Raw genomic sequence first — 22,761 nt, 5'->3', positions numbered from 1 at the left:
GCAGTGCTTCAGTTAGTATGACAGTCTGCTGTGCTTTAGTCAGGCTGTTTATACTTTCACAAAAGTTCAGTTGTCTTTAAAGGGATACTTCACTTTGAAATTAAATTTTGGTATGTTTTAGCTTACCTGAAGGGCATCCAAGATGTAGGTGTCTTTTTTTCCGCAGTAGTTTCAATTTTGATATTTTTAGGTCAAACCGTTCTTGTCTGTTAGTCATTTCATGCAGGTATATGGATACTGACTCAAAGAGCTTGCACAAAGTCCAAAATAAAACAGTTCCCCATCGTCCAAATTAAACAATTCCCCATCGTAAGTACACATTGATGGCCTAAGACACGAAACGAGCGGTTTGTGTGAGAAAACGAACAGTATTTATATAGTTTTTAGCTCTTATAACACAGCCGCGTCCAAATGATCTGAGGGCTCGGCGGGTATAGATATATACACTAGATGTCGCCTTGGTTACTGCAGTTCATTGGAACGAAACCGTAGCCAAGCGACATCTAGTGTATATATCTATACCCGCCCCTTGGGCAGGTATAGATATATACACTAGATGTCGCCTTCGCTACTGCAGTTCATTGGAACGGAACCGTAGCCAAGGCGACATCTAGTATATCTATACCCGCCGAGCCCTCAGATCATTTGGACGCGGCTGTGTTATAAGAGCTAAAAACTATATAAATACTGTTCGTTTTCTCACACAAACCACTCGTTTCGTGTCTTAGGCCATCAATGTGTACTTACGATGGGGAATTGTTTAATTTGGACGATGGGGAACTGTTTTATTTTGGACTTTGTGCAAGCTCTTTGAGTCAGTATCCATATACCTGCATGAAATGACTAACAGACAAGAACGATTTGACCTAAAAATATCAAAATTGAAACTACTGCGGAAAAAAAGACACCTACATCTTGGATGCCCTTCAGGTAAGCTAAAACATACCAAAATTTAATTTCAAAGTGAACTATCCCTTTAAATTCATCCCATCTAAAGCACCGCCACTACAGCCATGCACATTCAGACGGTCTTGGGCAGTTTGAGATGCCATGTCAAGTTAACAGTAGTCCGACTTTTAAAAATGAGACACCTCTTCCAATCCAATGCACTTGATAGCTGGTGTGTAAAAGCCTAGAAGCGCTTCACAGTGAATATAGGGAATATGGCCATCTGTTCACAAGTGCATTTAAATTGGCTAACATATTAGAAGTGCTCTATTTTCATAGCGTGAAAAAATAACTGCTTTTCATGAAAATGTGATCTGTAAAATCATAGTACAGACAGACTTGTGTATATGTCGTTGAAAATATTTGTTTCAGTTAGAGACCAAACTATACCAAGTGTTTGTATGAAAAAGCGCAGAAAGTTTTTGTGCCATGTTTTGGTTTGTAATTTCATGAAACATTAGTAAACCATAGTAGATTGCATATCTTTATAGAGCAGTTGGTCTGGAATGAGCCCAAACACAATGTAAGACAATGCATAGATCACATGCAGCTTGGCTAAACCTATAGGATTTCTGGGATCCGAACGCATCCCGATCATGACGCAGTGTTTGCCTTGATTTAACAAAAAGGTTAAATTGATGGTTAAATAAAAAGGTCTTTTTATGCAGTGTCCTTTGTGTTACCAATGCTGCTCTTTCTGACTCCTCCTCTTTTAGGCCCTCAAGAAAGCCAGTAACATTATCTCAGAGATCCGGGAGACTCATCTTTGGTAGCCAAACGTTCTCTTGAACATTCTGTCCAGGAAAGTGTTTACATGTTTGTGCGTGCGGTGTGTGTGAATGAATGACATAGGTCAAATATCTGAAGAAACTCAATGCCTCTGCCAGCATGAGCATTCAACAAAATCTGTACAGTTTTCCAAATGCTCTTTATTTCTACTGTATATGCACTGATTCCATAACTGTGTGTTTGACAGAGGTGTGTGTGTGTGTGTGTGTGTGTGTGTGTGTGTGTGTACTCGGTTGCTCAGAGACAGTAAACATATCAAGCCCATATCTTTTTCTTCAACATCATTTCTTAAAGGATTTTTGAGATTATGACAATTTCTCTTTCTTTAAATATTATAGGAATTGAGTAATGGTACTCAAATGGTACTAAGAACATCTTAACACCAAATCGAGCTCTCATAAACTCCCATGACTGGTAACAGGAATAGTTCACCAATGAAAAAAGTTGAAAATGAACATTTCCAACAATGAAAGTTCTAAAATGTTTCATCATTTACTCACCATGTCATTCAAAACCTGTGTGATGTTCTATAGAACATTGGGGATGTTTTTAAGAATGTCCACGCTGCTTTTTACATTCAGTGAACACATTTTGAGCATTCAAGCTCCAAAATGGACTAAAAGCATCATAAAGACACCATAAATCATCATAAAACTAGTCCATTCGAGACATTCAATAGTTTTGTGTGAGGAACAGACTGAAATTGAAGCCATTATTCACTGAATGTGGATGTGGAATGAGATGACTGAGTAATTAATAACAGACATTTTTTGAGTCAACTACTGCATTAATATGCTGTAAATATGATGTCATTTAAGTGGTGTCCAGCTTTACAGTAAATCTAGAACCGCCCCTTTATTAGATTCGGTCGAATTCATGCATGTTTGTACGGTTGTACACTACTGTACATAAGAACCTAAGTTATGTAATTTTTAGGGCTGTGCAACTATTAATTGCGATTAATCGCATCCAAAATAAAAGTTTGTATTTACATAATATATGTGTGTACTGTGTAGAATTATTTTGTATATACACACACATACATGTATATATTTAAGAAAAATGTGTTATTTATATATAACATATATACATGCGAATATTTCTTAAATGTAAACTTGCATATGTGTGTATTTATGTATACAAAATAATTACACACAGTACACACACATATAACATGTAAACACAAACTTTTATTTTGGATGCGATTAATAGTTGCACAGCCCTAGTCATTTTACAGCCAGTATGGGCTAAAAACATAACGGAGATATAATTTTTGATCACGTGAGTGAGATCGATGAAAGAAACTCAATCATCTATCATGTTACATTTAGAATAATGAATGATGTAACCCGTGAATGATGTCTAGACGTGGTGCAAATAAACGGTAGTGCAGTGTGATGAGCCATAGAACAAAGAGCCATTGTGTTCGGTTGTGCTCTGAAACACTTCAGACCACGCTTGATGTGCCGAAGACTTGACTGCCATGTAATATTTATGCTTGTATGAATATTTATTGTGATTGTGAGTACGCCTGTGTCAAAGAAGGTCAGATGAGAAAGAACAAAGTAATGAAAACATTCCAACTGAATGGCTGTTTGAGGCATTGAACACCAAGAATGAAAATAGTGTTTAGTGTCAAATGAAACACTTCTCTATGGGCTGTAGAGAATTTGTTAGTTGTTGTATTGCCAATATTAATGTATGTGTGTTTATTTTGGGTGCAATGTCGCATAATTTTTCATTGATTTCTTGTGTTGGGACGCAGTGTAAACATTGCGCTCCTCTACCAACCAATCAACCATAAAAAATGGATTGCTCCAGAAAGAGCGAGAGGAGCTATAGAAGTAAAGGGGACTTATTGAAAATAATATAAACATATTTATATACATTGTCAAATACTTGATAATGTAATAAGCATGCATTTCTTGTTGACCTCAAACTTTATATCGCTAAATTGTGTCCTGCCTCATATTTTTAGAGTATTCCACTGGATATGTGTGATGCTGTGAGTGTGTACTGTAGAGATGGAATAAATTCACTGCTTGAGCGTAGTAAGATCCGTAAAAAAACAGATTTTAATGAGCCCCGTTGCAATCTCAGCACTGATTACCTGATGCTGTGTGTTTGCACTGAATCTGATCCTAAATCATCTCGAGCATTTAAATGAATCTTATGGAACCTGTCAATAACATATTCAGGTCAAGAAAGCATCAGGAAAGCCTATCTTTAAGAGCATTACGATTTTGCACGGTAATGTTATTTTCTTCACAATTAAGCACATTTTGCCAAATTCCCATCACATTAATGTAAGAAAACATCATGGTAACTGTGGTAATGAGAAACATATTTTATAACTTTAGATTAAAATAATCTCTTTCTGTCAGGGTTCTGTCACTTGTCTAGTTTATATCTTGGTTTGGTGACAGAGCTCTGACAGTCCCGGTTTGTCATGTGCTTGTGTTATAGTCCTGTTTGTTGTGTGTTGCTCTCCTGTGGATTGTCTAGCCCCTCCCATCTTGTTACCTGATTGTTGATTCATTAGCCCCACCTGCCCTCCCTCGTTACCCTCTTTTGTTTGCAGTCCTGTGCTGGTTCGTTGTCTATAGCCCTATACGGACGGGATTAACTTTACAAGGGTAGATGGAGTAATGTAATTTTACCACAGGACGTCTGGCCAATTCGCACGGGATAAGATATCTCAGTAAAACTAGCAGAAGTGGGAGAGTAACTCGATTTGCGCATCGCCGTCACTCCTGTCGTCATGTGTGAATTACGCTGCTTCCTGATATCACGTACACAAACACATACCTATATATATAAAACAGTTATGTCCAGTGGAACAATGTATTAATTAACTTCAGATTGGATTGTGTTGGTAAAAGGCACTTACCTAACACTAAAAGATGTTTCGTGCCTCTAACAAGTGCTTCGATCTTCTTTCTGATCTGAATGGTATGTGGGAAACACTTGAGTTTTGCCACAGACTCGTCCCAGTGTCTAGAATGCAACTGAACGCTTCTTCAAGCACATCCATACTTGAAAAACCGCGGAAAACTACTTTTAAACAGGAAATGACGAAATATTTACGTACATATTTACAGCGGGTCTATTCGCATGGGATTATTACCCGAGGTCATTTTTCCGGACCTTTTTCCAGAAGGTGAAAGTTGCCGTAATCTTTACTGACGTTGTCCATAATGATCACTGAGATGCACATTCGGACGGGACTAAAATCACAGAGAAGCTCTGGGGCCGTATTCACAAAGGATTTTATCTTACCACTAGGAGTACCCCTAAATCGCACTAAAAGATTTTAGCTAGGAGTTTTTTCTTAAAAGTTATTCACAACGCCTTTCAGACCTACTCTTAGTAAAGAAAAATGACAACTCCTAAACTAAGAGTGAGTCTTCGTTGCTATGGATGACATCATTAGTCATGCACGAGCTTGACTGAAGTGACCACCTTGATTGGCTGATGATTGTAACGCGGGAATGATTCCAAACACCTCCCCTACGATGATGAGTGACAGGTGACAGGTCTGAGAATGCGTGCGCTACACAAGTAGTACGAAGGACGGAAGATGATGAATAACTGAATAAATAGCCTAAATGAATAAAGAGTAAGGCAAAACAAATAGCCTAGTAGCCTAATGAAACATATGGATTGATGCAATATCTTTGCAACATTATTGAATTAATCTGTCACTATATGCCTCTGCCTACGTTTGCAAAGAGAAGAACATTTTAATTTGATTCACAATGAAACGTTACAATTAGTTTACATGCAATGAGTAGCCTAGTTGGTTGTTGTTGGTGGCGTTATTGCATCCCTAGTTATGCCTACAATGCAGAATTGTTCCCTGGCGATTGGAAGCTCCTGTAGCCGCCGCATACGCATTTCAAAACATCGCAGCGTGAAATGCCACAAAAAGCGGTTTGTGAAGGTCTTAGTGAGTTAGCAGTCCTCTCGACTTCTTTTAAGCTGTCCCAGGCTTAGGTGCTTCTTTTAGGGCTATAATGCTTCGTGAATTACTCTTAGTGAAAAAAATTAGGAGTCCTAAAGTTAGGAGTGACACGCCTATTATTTTTAGGAGTTGCTCCTAAATTCGCCAGTTAGGAGCTACTTTTAGCCTTAAAATTCTTTGTGAATACGGCCCCTGGTAATTATTTCTTTACCCCACCTCTCCATGTTAAACTAGTCCCGTCCGAATAGGGCTATGTTCCCTCATGTTTCCTGCCATAGTTCTGTTGATCTTGACGCCTGCCTTGTTTTCCCCCACAGGGAGTTTTTGTTTGTATTTTTGTTTTATTTTTACCGCTTAATAAATACCCATTGTTCCTGCACTTGAGTCCTCGCTCCTTTCATCGGAAACCCAGACCGTGACACTTTCCTATTACTGTAATGCAGGAAAGAAAGTCTAATTCTCATTACCACAATATCAGGAGAAAATGTCATTTCCGTAATGCAGGAAAATAAATCTCATTATCATAATGCAAGGGGAAAAAATCTTACTCTCAATACTGTAATAAAAGAAAGAAAAATTCACTCTTTACATTAATGTAAGAAAAAATGATCATTCTTGTTTCTATAAATACTATACCGTATAACAAACGGCTTAAAAAATACAAAAAACAAATCCTACCCTGATGTCTAAAATATAATTTCACATTACATTAGTTAGGAAATGTGCTTAATTGTTTTGAAAATAATGTAGTCCAAAAAAATAGGCTTTCTAATTTCCGTCTTGACTTGGTGGTGAAATGTGACTTGGACAGGCTATATGAAACCCTGTCAATCTCCCTCTAGTCCAAAGTGGCGTCTCCACTACTTGTGTGTTTATCATTCTTTCATAGTTGTCAAGTGTGCTTAAAGAAAAGTGTGTTTTAATCATATATAACTCATTCAGCCTTCCTGTTGAGCATGTGTCCGCATCCATATGTGTGTTGGTGTGAAAGAGAGTGTGGGAGTTCTCCGTAAATCATTCGAAATAACTTGCCATTTCTTGACAGATGCCTTTAAGAGCCTGCCTGCCATTTTATTTTTGTGATTCATGTCGATGTACTGTTCACCGTTCAGAACAACATTAAAATCAAATGAAAACCTCTCCTCTTTTCCCTTATTGAAAGCAGCAATAGAACAGATTTTTCAGTAGTGTGCAGATCTCACATTATTCTTGTTATAGTCACACCGAATAAATGCGTTTTCTTTGCACTTACAGTATCTGTGCTGAAATGAAAAACGTAGCAAGTAATTTCCTTCTACAAAGTCACAAATTTTATCAGCTTGCTCTGATTTTCTTTTTCATCCGAATGCCTACAGGCACTAAAACGAAATGCAAAGGGAAAGGCGTTATGTGTGGTAAAATCTTGAATTGTTCTTTTAGATAATGCAAAGCAGGAAAAGTGTAACTCTCTTTTAAAAGTCGTTATGCTCCCACATGTTCTGTTTGGGGTGAGAGAGACCCTGAGAAGCTTTTACTTCTTGTATTTATAATCTGTTTCATTCTGAAATAAATAACATTACAGAAGTAAAAAGGATTGCCAATCTTTAAGTATAAGATTGATCAACATTGCAATCTGTAATAAGAAGAACAAAACTTCAATAATATATATCTACTTGGTTTAATTAGGTCAGACGAACATATTTTTGTATGTATTTTTAAACATAGAGCACTGGGGTTTCCGGAAACCCAAGCATAAAGACACTGAAGTTTGCATTAACAGAGCTGAGATGACACAGAGAAAACATCTTCAAATTGAAAATGCAAATGAGTTGATATTCATCCACCACTCGAGTATTAAAATCAGGTTATCCTGGAGAAGTTTTCATATGAAACTCATCTGGTGTCAATCCATGTAAATGTAATGCACCGACACGTCTGGAAAGACAGCAGCAATTAATCACATCACTTTCCAGAGGCTGATATGGAGTAATAGGGGGAAAAAAAGGCATGAAGTAATTGCAACACAAGGCAAATATGTGTGAAAGCTGTCATGAATTATGATAAGGTGACTGAAGGAGGCTGGTGTCTTTTCTCAAAGTGTACTTCTGTGACTGATCTGGGCGAGCCATTGATGTCCTATCCTGCTAGCATTGCTTATTTATGTTGTAAAAATCCAAAGTTTGGTTTATTTTGATCTTTTTGGTCTTCAGTTTAAGTTTGTGCTCCATTAAAAAGTACCGTGCCATTATTTGGATACTGTGACGAATATCAAACATTCTTTAAAGCGCACTTTTATGGAAAACAAGATTTGGCTCATTCAGAAGCATCTGTAAGAGATCCACTGAGGCGAGTTGAAGTGAGAACCCAAATGTATAGCTTTATTGAACTAAATCCAGAATGTGAAAAAGAAATGACTAAACTTGACCATAAACATAACGTAACCATGAAACTTCTGTCAATTACACACCCTCATGTGGTTCCTAACCCATAAGACGCATGTTTGAGATTAATATTTTGTAAATAAGTGTTTTGGATTGAATCTAATTTTGTAAAAAGGTTTTTACCCCCAAAATTCTAGCCAAAAATGTGTTACGTTTGTAATTTAAAAAAATATATTTTTTAAGGTGTCTGTTACAGTGTAATTATACATTTAATTTAATTAACTACATGTACTTACTATAGAGTTATGGTGAGGGCTTGGTTGAGGGTTAGTTACTTGTAATTATGCATTTACTGTTATTACTATAGTAAGTACGTGTAACAAGGACACTGTAAGATAAAGTGTTACCTTAAGAAAATACCTTATTTATTTATTTTTAAGAAAGATGTTGATGCACATTTGATTTTTTTTTATAAATTACCTTTAATTGTAAGACCTTTCTATGGTGTAATAATGCTTATAACATGCTTTCATGCATTTAACCCTTGTGTGGTGTTCATATTTTTGTTATTCAGCCAGTGTTCGTGGGTCTGGTGGACCCGCTGCATTTTTAGGTTTTTAATTCAACATAATCAAACAATTTATGTTAAAATACTCAACAGATGTTTACTTCATCCCAATTACAAGCAATATAAACAGCATATATGGTTAATATTTTCCCTTTACCTTTGTTAGATCACATTAAAGAATTGCAACCCTGTGTGGGAACGGCAGGGGTAGAAACAAAACTCACTTTTGCACTCACACTCTCACACTTACACACAATCTCTCTCTCACATGCACGCACACATTCACGCACGTACACACACACACACACACACACACACACACACACACACACACACACACACTCACTTGGATATGTAGTTTACAGGGACTCTCCATAGGCGTAATGGGTTTTCTAATGTACAAACTGTATAATCTATCCCCCTATACTAACCCTACCCCTAAACCTACCAATCAATTTGAAATGAATTCAAAAAACACCATTTAGTATGTTTTTTTTAAGCCGTTTGGTTTATGAGGACACAGGATTATACACGTTGTAATACCCATGTCATTATACACATTTGTGTCCTCATAAACCATGTACAAGAACACACACACACACACACACACACACACACACACACACACAATAACAGCAAGCCCTGACAGAAGGAGGACTGACAGGAGGAGCCCTGAAAATGTGTTCTGATATATGTTCTTCACAGAAAATGAGCCAAGGCCAATGAGTCTGAGGTTGAAAAAATTATTTATCATATCATTTTTCTTTTGATGAAAAATGAAAACGGATCCTACAGACCTGAACACCATACAAGGGTTAAGAATTTCATGTACTTCAACCCTCTATTTAGTTTACTGTATTTATTACACACTATCACTCTCCAGAGGCTGTTATGGGGTAATAAAAATGTTTATTTTTTGCTATATATGCATATATATATGTTAAAGGTCCCATGACATGAAAATGTCACTTTATGAGTTTTTTTTTAACATTAATATGAGTTTCCCTAGCCTGCCTATGGTCCCCCAGTGGCTAGACGTTTTGATGGGTGTAAACCAAGCCCTGGGTATTTTTGAGAAAATGAAAGCTCAGACGGGCGAATCTAGAAATCTTCCCCTTATGTCGTCATAAGGGGAAAGGTCACCTCCCCTTTCTCTGCTTTGCCCGCAAAGAGAATTTGTCCCGTCCATGAGAAAATATATTTTTCTCGTATAGCACGATATTGTTTTTTCCTCGAGAGACATCATGGCTTGCAAACGAGCGAAGCATGGCAGTTGCTCAGTGTTTGGATGTACAAATGAACACAAAAGTATTTTTTTTAGTTCCTTCATCCGAGCCTCTGAAGAACCAGTGGGTTATGTGAATTTCTGATGTGTAATTGTTCAAGTTCAGACAAATAAGCTTTCTCTCAAAGTCATTCAATACTGTTTATGCATCAGTAAATCAAGCCAGTGACTAAAATATCAACTTCACATAGTTTCTCTTAGTAGGATGAAAATAATCTTACTAAAATTGTGATTAATATATATACAGAATGCGATCAAAGAACAATCACTTTCCAGTCGCCCAAGCTATCAATAACACAGCGCGAGTTTATCTGGACACTGCCAAAACTCTTTATGAAATCAATGTTACGCTGCACAACGAAGCTCTTACTGTACTTACCTCATGTTTGCATTGGTGAAAGCATTAGTGAGAGTGCAGAAACTGCATTGCAATGATAAGATCTTCATTCACGCGATCAACAGGCTGTCATCTGCTCAGTGCTCATCACTGCAACCTTTAATGTGATGGGAATAGATCTAAATACTTAAAAAAACTTCTCACGATTCGTTAATATTGATAGCTGTAATAATAAAAACGTATAATAGCTGTAATAGTAAAAGTTTTCCAGATAGTTCCACATGTAATGCCAGATATTTCATATGCAAGCATGTCAGCCAATCACAGCAGTGGGCGTTTACACTGAAGTCTCTCAGCAGACACGCCCCTTCAAACAGAGCGTTCAATATCAGAGGCTAAAATCAGGCTAGGAAAAATGCCTTTTATTTCTAAATTATTTTTAAAAATTATCTTAAAAACATACTAACATTATAAGGGCACCCCAGGAAACATTATAAAATAATAAAATAATCCATGTCATGGGACCTTTAAGACTGTAGCAACTTCCGTTTCATGCCAACTTTAAATTGTTTAATTGTTTTATTCTACAGTCCAGAGAGACAGTGGAAAATAGACATGTGAAACTAAATTCCAAATGTTTTGGTGCAAAAAAAACTATTATAAGTGGACCTATGGGGGAAAATAAAGTGCAGGTCCATTAAAAGACAACCTAATACTTGCATTATCCCTTGGTAAACATAATGTGATTCTAATTTACATTGCAGTGCATTATTTGCTTCTCTCATTTGCCTTTCTGTAGCTTAACAACTCAGCCAAGGTCGTCCGTTCAATTCCCAGAGAACACACAGACTCATGAAACGCACTGTAAATTGTTCTCCATACAAGTGTCTGGAAAATTACCATAATAAATGGGATAATCCTTGTATTGCACTACAGATACAAACAAAATCACCTCAAAATACAAATGACTTTCAGGATGAAAGTAGTCTATTAGTCCACAGCTAATGAATGCAGTGATATCTTGATGAGCCTCAGGACACTGACACTGAGTTCCTTCTCATAAAAGAGACTGCAGTCAGACGGACTTCAGCTTCCTGCAAGGCAAAGAAAGGTAAAAGCCCAGCGCTGGTTACACTGGAGAACGGCCTTCTGATACGCCAGCATAAAAGGTCATCTTATCCTCAATGTGTGCTGAAGTATTTAGCGTGCTAAAATTAGATTAGAAATCGAGGAGAAACCAGACCTCGTTTTATGCTGTAGTAGATCTTTCCCTGAGGAATTGTGCAAACATCCAAACATAACAAAAATCGCTCTGTCAGCACTCATGTCAAGGCCGTGAGCATACAGGCTATTTTTTGCCTATCATCAGAAAACTGGTGACTTATTGCAGTCTCAACACAAAAACAGGAATGTGTGCTTTAAGCAATACATAACGTTCATGCAGCATCTATGGTGCTGAAAATTATTTGGATTTTGCTCTTGGTTAAAACTTAAAAAATACTTATTTCTGTTAAAAAAACTTGAATGAATTCTTAAAATGATGTTACTTAATCAGTGATAATAGTCAAAATTGTACTTTGAGGTGGGACTATTTTTTTGTGATGGAAGAACTTCTGGTCTGTGTTGTCCAATAGCACTGGGATTTCTCACTGTTATCAGTCTGCTTGCTTGTCTGTGTTTGTTCCAGAGAGACTGTAAGTCTGCATTAGTGGTGGGAGTTTTTCAGTGACTCTTTCCAACACACTAGAATCAAAAATACTCTTGTGTATTTATACACCTGGTTCTGCTCAGTTCTTTGTCGGTTCACGCTGTGATATAAGTGTGGATAGAGTGTTAATTCCCCTGTGTGTATTCTCTGTGATTATTAAAAGTATTTATCTTAGACTACACTCTACAGTACATTAAATGTATATGTAAATTCATAATTACTTCTATTGTATTTGAAATATGGTTTGATATGGTTTGAAATAAAATTTGAAATATTGCTGAATGTATTGACAATCATTTATGATAAACTAAAATATACTCCAATACTCAGATAGAAAGATAGATAGACAGACAGATAGATAGATAGATAGATAGATAGATAGACAGACAGACAGACAGACAGACAGACAGACAGACAGATAGATAGATTGTAGCAATTTAACTAAAAATAAATATTAATAATCAGTCATAACTTGTAACAATTAATTATGAATATCTGGATCTGTTAACAGAATGAATTTAATATACAGGGTGGGCCATTTATATGGATACACCGTAATAACATGGGAATGGTTGGTGATATTAAAGTCCTGTTTGTGGCACATTAGTATATGTGAGGGGGCAAACTCCTCAAGATGGGTGGTGACCATGGTGGCCATTTAGAAGTCGGCCATCTTGGATAGAACTTTTGTTTTTTCAATAGGAAGAGGGCCATGTGACACATCAAACTTATTGGTAATGTCACAAGAAAAACTATCTTGTATCTTCACACCATAGACAATTGCCTTCAGATGACCCCAAAGATAAAAGTCTAAGGGGGTCAGATCGGGAGACCTTGGGGGCCATTCAACTGGCCCACGACGACCAATCCACTTTCCAGGAAACTGTTCATCTAGGAGTTTTTCCCTGAGTCGTTCCCTGAGTTTTTCCAGCAAGATGGTGCACCACCACATTATGGGTGCCAGGTCCGAGCATTCCTAGATGAACAGTTTCCTGGAAAGTGGATTGGTCGTCGTGGGCCAGTTGAATGGCCCCCAAGGTCTCCTGATCTGACCCCCTTAGACTTTTATCTTTGGGGTCATCTGAAGGCAATTGTCTATGGTGTGAAGATACGAGATGTGCAGCACCTGAAACTACGGATACTAGATGCCTGTGCTGGCATTTCTCCTGCGGTGTTGCTATCAGTGTGTGAAGAGTGGGAGAACAGGGTTGCATTGACAATCCAACACAATGGGCAGCACATTGAACACATTTTATAAGTGGTCAGAAACTTGTAAATAACTCATGAACGAATAAAGTTACGTTGAAACCAAGCACACCATTGTTTTACTTGTGACATTATCAATAAGTTTGATGTGTCACATGGCCCTCTTCCTATTGAAAAAACAAAAGTTGTATCCAAGATGGCCGACTTCTAAATGGCCACCATGGTCACCACCCATCTTGAGGAGTTTGCCCCCTCACATATACTAATGTGCCACAAACAGGACTTTAATATCACCAACCATTCCCATGTTATTACGGTGTATTCATATAAATGGCCCACCCTGTAGTAAAATGAATATTACAATCAATCCACCTGTTCGTCCCGTGAACACTCAGTGTTAATTGTAAGGGAAATGTCTTTCTTACTGTACAGTACGACTAAGAGCCTGTAGTCAAAATGCAAGCAGAGAATCAGAACCAAATAGGTATTGTGCACAAGTTTTATTAACTAAATCACAAACATAACTAATCTAAACACACATACACACAAAAATGGTGAGTGACAGAATGGAACCGGAAGCAGGAAATGGAACTATGGGAAAGATCCATCTAACCATGAAAAGAACCATCAGCTTATTATTTTCAGAACACTTCATTAAATGTATACTTGCATGGCCTTTGCAGTGAAAGCATTTCGTGAAGTTCCCGAAGAAGGATTTTGATGGTTCCATGAGTTTCAAACGATTTCTTCCGTGTTGAAGAAAAAAATGGTGATGAACACGAATGGTTTGTTCTGGTTGAAGGTTTTCTCTCTCTCCATGAGCACATGGCTGGATTGCAGATTGTGGCCTGCCGGCCCTGGGCCAGAGAAGCCACACAGAGCAACCAGGAGAAGGGAGGAATTCGGAAGAGTTGATGGTTGCCCATTCAGTGATGGTAAAGTTGCAGTTTTCTTCTGAGTTGGATTGAAGAGATTACAGTCTGACTCTGTTGGGGGAGTGAAGGCATAGCAGGCGGTGGTCACCTCTCCGGGTTTGCTTGACCAATGAGAAGGGTGGAATTTCCAAGCGGGAAAATTACTCTGTTGTTGATTTATGGATCTTTGTTTTAAGCGTGCTCATTTGCATGTGCAGCTGGATTGGTTGCTGATGAAGAAACTATGAAAGATTCTTGTAATACTAATATGTTGTGTAGCTATCAACATATCACATACACGATCATTTCGATCTTCAAACTACCAATTTATAGAGACCAAACATGGGATAGGTGAGGTTACATTGACCATTGATTCTATTGTAACATACACAGTATCAAAAAATAATAGAATTAAAAGACACTACACAAGACAGTAAACCATTCACAAAATGTTCTGGGATGCATGTTAATTTATAGATCAGTTTGTCAATAAATGAAAGTCTGTTTTAAGGTCTGTAGGTCTTTCCAATGCATGGCCTAGGTCTTGACCACATGACCACATTTTTCACAGCAATAAAGACATCTTATCTGATCGTTGCCCCGGCGACTGAAACCTTTCCTGCTCTCTTGTCTCTTTTGGGGGGATGTTTCATTCCTAAGAGTGGGCTTTGAAGCTTATTTGTTAAATGTAACAAATAGTTATGTGTCTGATTGTCTCAGTCGTTACAATATATATATATACACATTCTTCATCAATGGACTTAAATCGTTACAGTAACAAATATCAGTAGACCGGGAAGATTTTAAAATGAGCATTTAATTCGTAAGATCTTTCCTTCATGCCGTGGAAATAAAATCCGGAAGACAGAACACAAGGAGCACAGAGCTGAAAAGGGGCGGAGCTACAGAAGGTCTATATGACTCAGAAATATGCTAATATGTAAAAATAATAAATAAAAATGTATTCTAGTTTAAATGTATATTAAATGCAATTAAAAGGAACTTAAGAGTGCTTTTTAAACCCGCTTAAGTACATCTTTATATGTAATATCATCATAATTACTTCAATTGTCTTTTAAATATGGTTAAAATGTACTGCAGAATGTACTGACAAGCATTTATGTATAAACTAAAATATACTTTACAGTCATTTCTATCACTTGTGTCATGTATTTAAATATATTTGTAATTACACATTTGTAATGGCAAAGTTGCAGTTTAATATAAATATATTACATTTAAATGTAATATCGAATAACACACTAGAGTTAAAATTCTAACCAAGTACTTTACATGTGCTTTAGTAGGCTATGTTAGTCAACACATCAAAATAAGTGATTATTAAAACCATGATTTAAAATGCACTTGAAAGTAAAACTGTTAATTTGACATTATTACAAAGTGCCCCTTTTTAATGTGTGGTAAATGTGAACACTTTTATTCTCACTATTCTAACTTGAAAATTAAGGTTTATTAAGAAATATTGCTAAATGTTTTACAAATCAATTTAAAGGTAGCTTCAACAGCTCTTCATGTAATGTCTTTTGTAAAATAGTACAAAATAATGAATTACTAACAAAACATTTTTATACTGACATCATCCCATATGGCATCATTATGGTGGGAAACTAACAGTACAGCCATCAGTTTCATCAATCGATTTAATGAATTCTGATGTTTTGTGGTTTTAGATGCTTTGTGTCACTCTAAAAAAAAACCCATCCTGTTCAACTGAATTAATGAGGGATTCTAAACTGTATAGGCACCAAAACGCCATCCCATAATGCCTGATACACAGTTACATTAGCTGATTTCCGATCTTATCAGTATTTAATACCGTTTATAGTGCACATAAGAGAGAGGTTTAGAGATCAGTAACAAGGTTTGTTGTTGCATGACGGGTTTATCAATTCAATTACTGTACATCTTCATTGTTTCATTCTGCAGCATCAAACACATTTCATTTCTGTAAATAAACTAGGCAAATATGGGATTGACATTTACTGGCATGATACTGATGTCAGTTGTCATAATGGGCACCTCCCAAATCCCATAAGTGCCTGCAGAGCTGAAATAACTGCTAGCCTCATATTCCCATTCAATCAGAAACGAGGTCATAAACTGTCAGGATTTACTGTGACAAACAGGAAACAAACGGCTGCCTCAAATATTATCTATCTATCTATCTATCTATCTATCTATCTATCTATCTATCTATCTATCTATCTATCTATCTATCTATCTATCTATCTATCTATCTATCTATCTATCTATCTATCTATTATAAATGATCTTGTTAAATAAACACGAAGTAAATACTGAGGAACTTACATTTTAGACAATATTGCCAATTACTGTCAGTGTTGTGCATCTCTGAGCAAACACACAGACTGAGTCTTTCTGGAACAGTGAAGCGCTGCAGATCTGATGTATATCATTACTCATGGAACGCTGCTTATCAAATCAGATTAGAGAGCCGTAACTGTTGTATAAAGTGAAATGCAGCTTTGTCAAGAAAGGACTTCATAATGACATACCAGTGTGTTTGTATGTGCGTAAGAATATGGCACAAGATAGAGTTTGCTGTGTCGGGTGTATTTTATTATCCTCTTTATGATCTTTGTATACAAAGATCTTGTTTTTATTTGCAAAAGTAGAAATAAGCGTGTGCTGCATGTTTTTTGTACATTGATTTTATGTCACAATGTTTGTTCTTGCTATACACTATACTGGTGTTTTCAAGGAAAGCATCACTATTACTATTGCTCATACTTATAGTAAGGGAATTGAGCAAACCCCTCAACGAATAACTCGTCTCGCACATGAATGATACCTCGAATTGCTTGTTGAGACGAGGTGTTATTTCTTTTCTAAATTATTTTTGCTTGGTGGACAATAAAAACAGCTGAGAAACCCTTGTTGAAAAGCTCATTTTTGTATACTTTTAAAAAGACTATGGAAATAATATACTTTAAAATAATACACTTATAAGTGCAAACTGAATGTATTGTTTTCCAAACGTAAGTGCATGTTAACTGCAATTAAATGAAAATATATTATAGTTAAAATTTATATAAAATGTAATTAGCTGAACTTAAAAGTGCTTTTTTCACCCACTTAAAGGTCCCGTTCTTCGTGATCCCATGTTTCAAACTTTAGTTAGTGTGTAATGTTGCTGTTAGAGCATAAATAATATCTGTAAAATGATAAAGCTCAAAGTTCAATGCCAAGCGAGATATTTTTAACAGAAGTCGCCTACATCGAACGGCCCGTTTGGACTACATCTCTCTACTTCCTTCTTTAATGATGTCAGTAGAACAGTTTTTTGACTAACCTCCGCCCACAGGAATGCTCCCTCAACTCTACCGAAATTCGTTTATGTACTTGCGCACTTCTTATAACTTACTGTGTTTACTCAGCTCTTACGGTGATTTTCTGAAGTAAAACTGACGCTTCATCTTTTGTGTGATGTACAATAAACTTTATTAAACTCATCAGTATATGTTTGATCATCATTCCGACAGCAGACTTGTAGGCTATTAATAATGGATACATTCAAGCAGATGACAAATACGTTATAATAACCGTAATTAAACTACTAAACTATACCTGTTCCATCTCTATACAGCACTCTGACTCTGTAGGCATTATTGTCCGACTCGAAATGAACACCGTTACTGAGAGTTTCTGATATTATCATCATTCCGTGAGATGAAATTGTCCTGAGAGACTGAGCGCGAGCTCATGAAGCTCCGCCCCCTGGGTCGTCCAGCAGCAGCTCATTTGCATTTAAAGGGCACACACTAAAACAGCGCGTTTTTCTGAGCCCCAAAAAATGACAATTTAAACATGCTGTAAAAAATGATCTGTTGGGTATTTTGAGCTGAAACTTCACATACACACTCTGGAGACATCAGAGACTTATTTTACATCTTGTGAAAAGGGGCATAATACGGGACCTTTAAGTAGGATTTAAGGACATATTTCATTTTATAATCACTCTTATTATCTTTGAAATATGGCTAAAATGCACTGCTGAATGTAATGATAGTAAACTATTCACCTGTGTATTCTCTTTGTGTTCATTAAATAAGTTAGTATCTGATATTCTGTATCAGGATTCTGTTAACTACCATGGCAAGCATGACAGAAGAAATGACCCAAACGGATTATGAGGACTGCTTTTCACAAAACCGCCAGTCTCTGGAGGATTATGTGGAGGAGTACCTGGAACTCTCTCTCGAAGCACCCCGGTGTGGGCGATATCCTCGGCCAGATGCTGCTGTTGGGGGAGGATCACCGTCCATTCATTGAGTTCATCGACTGCGCCTTATGAGTGTGCGGTGTTCGATCGCCAGATCCAGCGAGGAGTCATGTCCAGTGAGACAGTTCTCCGATCCCAGACAGCAACATAGTGTGGGCCCAGATCCGGGCCACAACTGGTACATGTGGATTCCACGCATATCAGATGTGGGCCGGATCTGGGACGGCACTATGTTGCTGTCTTGCTATGGTTTAGCTCTCGAATCTTCCTTTTCTGTCAAAGATATTAGAAAAGGCAGTATCCTCACAACTGTGTTCCTTTCTTGAAAGAAATGATATCTGCAAGGATTTCCAGTCAGGATTTAGACCGTACCATAGTACCGAAACAGCTCTCGTTAGAGTCACAAATGATTTGCTCTTATCATCCGATCGTGGTTGTATCTCTCTATTAGTGTTACTCGATCTTAGTGCTGCATTTGACACCATTGACCACAACGTTCTTTTAAATAGATTAGAACATTATGTTGGCATTACGGGAAATGCACTAGCATGGTTTAAATCATACTTATCTGACCGTTATCAGTTTGTAGCAGTAAATGATGAGATGTCTCATCGATCACAAGTTCAGTGGCGTACCACAAGGCTCAGTATTAGGACCGCTGCTGTTCACTCTGTACATGCTACCCTTAGGAGATATCATTAGGAAACATGGCATTAGCTTTCACTGTTATGCCGATGATACTCAGCTCTATATTTCTTCAAAACCACAAATTCAATTCACAAAATTAACGGAATGCATAGCGGATATAAAAAATTGTATGACTTGTAATTTCCTACTTCTAAATTCTGAAAAAACAGAGTTTCTAATTATTGGACAAAAAACTTCCTCACGTAATAATCTAGAATACTGTCTAACACTTGATGGCTGCTCTGTTAAGTCTTCGTCGTCGGTTAGGAACCTGGGTGTGCTCTTTGATACCAATCTTTCATTTGAAAGTCACGTGTCTAGTATCTGTAAAACTGCATTTTTCCATCTTAAAAATATATCTAAATTACGCCATATGCTCTCATTGACAAATGCGGAACAATTAGTTCATGCGTTCATGACCTCAAGGCTAGATTATTGTAATGCTCTACTGGGTGGTTGCCCTGCACGCTTAATAAACAAACTACAGCTGGTTCAAAACGCAGCAGCTCGAGTTCTTACCAGAACCAGGAAGTATGACCATATTAGCCCAGTTCTGTCAAAACTGCACTGGGTCCCTATTAAACATCGCATCAATTTTAAAATATTACTGATCACTTACAAAGCACTAAATGGTTTAGCTCCGCAGTACTTGAGCGAGCTCTTAACGCATTATAGTCCGTCACGTCTATTACGATCTCAAAATTCCGGCCAGTTGATAATACCTAGAATATAAAAAATCGACTGCTGGCGGTCGATCCTTTTCCTATTTAGCACCAAAACTCTGGAACAGTCTTCCTACCATTGTCCGGGAAGCAGACACACTCTGTCAGTTCAAAGCCAGATTAAAGACACATCTCTTTGACCTAGCTTTCACATAATACATTATAGACTTCTATAATTTAATGTTAGGCTGCATATATTAGGTCAGCCGGAACCGGGAACACTTCCCAAAAATCCTGATGTACTCGTTACATCATGAGAAGAATGGCATCTACGCTAATTTTAGTGTCTGTGTTTATCCCGAGGTTTTCCTGCAGCCTGCCGGATCCAGGCCGTATCCAGATCTGACGAAGGACCTTCGCCTGGACCGATGACAACGCAGTGCTGAAGTGCCAACTAGTCTCTCCCTATGGAGGATCCCACCACCACTCTACAGATAAGGCGTTGTCGGGAAAATCCGTTTCGCGTTCCTACCCCAAAGCAACAAAATAAAATAAAATTCTTTATCAAAATTTATAAGGAAAGACAAGTACTTTGTTTAGGCTTGGCTTGTAGGGAATTCCAAACCTACGTATATTCAAACGCACATAACTATAGAACCCATTCTAAATGCGCATGTGAACGCCATCAGCGTTTCTCACATCTTCGCGTTTAAAGTCTGTGTAGAGAGAATGGTGTCGTCTTAGCGGCCCCTAATTTAATAACAAATGATCATTGCGACGGAAGCAAATCAATCAAAACTAACTTTAGATGGAAATAACTTAACTCTGCTGTAAAGCCGAAACAATCTCTGTTACCTTAAATTATACGCTTATCTCTGTAAAGCTGCTTTGGAACAATCTACATTGTTAAAAGCGCTATATAAATGAAGATGACTTGACTTGACTTGACTTGACTTGACTCTTGCTGTCTGGGATTAGCAAGTTGAGGAGCGCTGCCTCATCAATTTCGAAAAACTCAACATCATAGATGACCTGATCCCAGCCAATATCCTGCCCACCCCTCGGTCACCTCATCTCTGCTGATTCCATCTGATTCCCCAGACTTACCTGCCCCGCCGTTGTCTCGTAGCTCCCCGGCTCCGACTTCTCCGCTGATTCCCGCTGCTCTTTGGCTCCACCTCAGGCTCAGTGGATCCCCTGGCTACACCTCAGGCCTCCAGGCCCATCTCTCCACCTCGACCTGTCAGCCCTTCGGATCCGCCTTGGCTCTGCGCTCCGTCAGCTTCGCCGTGGTCTGCCATCACTAAGGCTCCACCGTGCTCCCTCGTCCCTCCGGCTCCACCTTGGTCTCTCGTCACGCTGGTTGCACTGCAAACTCCAAGGCTTCTAGCTGCGCCTCAACCCTCCACCCCTCTAGCTTCACTGGGATCCTCCTTACCTCCGGTTACATGTTGGTCCTCGTTCCCTCCGGTGTCGCCCTGTTCTGCCAGGCCCCCCGCCTCCACCACGGTCACTCGAGCTGGCGACGTCACCTCGGCCCTCCAGGCAAGCAATGCCGCCCTGGGCCATTTTCCTCGCGGATTCTCTTGGGTCTCCACCTTGTGACCCATCATGACTCCGCCTTGGCTCCTCCCTCCGTCAGTTCTGCCGTGTTATTTCCTTCTGCTGGCACCTCCTGTCTTCTGTCCTTCTCCTGCCTGGACTTGTGCATTCAAAAATATGAAAAGGCTAATTCAAAATATTAATAAATATTATAGTACTATTGATACTTTGCACGTGACGTCAGTTGTACTGGCTGGCAGGCAAGAACGTCATTCTCTAGCAACGAAAACCAGTAAACTAATCAAGGATCTTGCCAGGACGTTGCCAGTTTTAATATACAAAAGTTGGTGTTTTGAGGTGTACACGACATGCCAGATAGTTGTTGTGCGATTGGATGCACTAACCGCGTTTGTTGCCCGCCAGATATCACGTGACTGCAAAGTATCAATATATAATACTAAAATAACACTGCACCTAGCAACGACATAACTTTCCCTAATAAACATCTTTTGTCATTCTTTTCATGCCAATCCTAATTAATTTTTTGATTCGAATATTAGGATTCTGGTTTTATATATATATATATATATATATATATATATATTGTGACGAGTCTCTCTGGGCATATCAGCGTCGCCCTGGCAACCAACGCACAGCACCTGCACGTCCTCATCACGGGCTGATCGGTCACAGCTGCAGCCCATCATCAAGCGGCTGTAAAAGCCGCCACTTCTCTCACTTCGACAGACAACCTGTCTCATGCTGAACGTGCTGGTACTAACCCTTTGTTCTTCACTTAACAGAAGGCAGCGAGTGACCGACAGCCCGACTGAGCACGCCTGGACACCCACCTTCACGAGCACGAGGATTTCACAAGAGCACCAGCCACGAGGACAGCACTCATCTTGTTTCACCGTTTCACCCTTTTTGAAGTAACACTAATAAATCCACCCTCTGGGGCTATTGTTCACTGAGCGACCTTGTTGTGTGATTTCTCACCCGTGACATCTGGTGGAGAATGCGGGCAACTGCATGAGAAATCACACACAAGTGTTTGCAGTTCACCGCAGTAATATTTTTTCTTTCTCTCTGTTCACCACCCCCAGCACCGGTCGGCGCTCTCTCTCTCCGTGGAAATGGAGGAATTACTGCAACGCCTCACAGAAGTAAGCATCCGTCAGCAGCAAATAATGGAACATCTGGCCACTCGGCAGGGCAGAGCTGAAGAAGACATCGCTGCCCTCAATGCCCAGCCGTTTCCACTGCCTGACCCCCGAACGCGAGCGACCCGACTTTTACCCAAAATGACGGCTCACGACGATGTTGAGGCATTTCTACAAATATTTGAAACCACTGCTAACCGTGAGGGATGGCCCATAGAAGATTGGGCTTCCGCGCTGGCACCCCTCCTCACTGGTGAAGCTCAGCGAGCTTATTTTTCCCTTCCTCCCGCGATCACTGACGACTACAGGGAAGTGAAACGTGAGATCCTCGCCCGGCTGGGTCTTTCCCCCATCTGTGCAGCGC

General features: G+C 38.7%; 1 protein-coding gene across 3 annotated transcripts in view; it reads left to right on the top strand.

The window, feature by feature from the left end:
- Positions 1–2,731, top strand: part of LOC307174233 (dynamin-1-like protein) — a 30,474-nt gene extending 27,743 nt beyond the window's left edge. For all 3 annotated transcript variants that reach the window (XM_079897962.1, XM_079897961.1, XM_079897960.1), the window contains one exon: positions 1,665–2,731. In XM_079897962.1, the coding sequence (XP_079754088.1) occupies positions 1,665–1,721 (57 nt within the window). In that variant the 3' untranslated portion in view covers positions 1,722–2,731. The remainder of the gene's footprint in view (positions 1–1,664) is intronic.
- The last annotated feature ends 20,030 nt before the right edge of the window (positions 2,732–22,761 follow it).

The sequence above is a fragment of the Squalius cephalus genome (genome assembly GCF_949319135.1).
Source record: "Squalius cephalus genome assembly, chromosome: 16".
Classification (NCBI taxonomy): Eukaryota; Metazoa; Chordata; class Actinopteri; order Cypriniformes; family Leuciscidae; genus Squalius; species Squalius cephalus.
The sequence above is the reverse complement of the archived record's forward strand: the minus strand, read 5'-3'. Positions and strand labels throughout refer to the sequence as shown.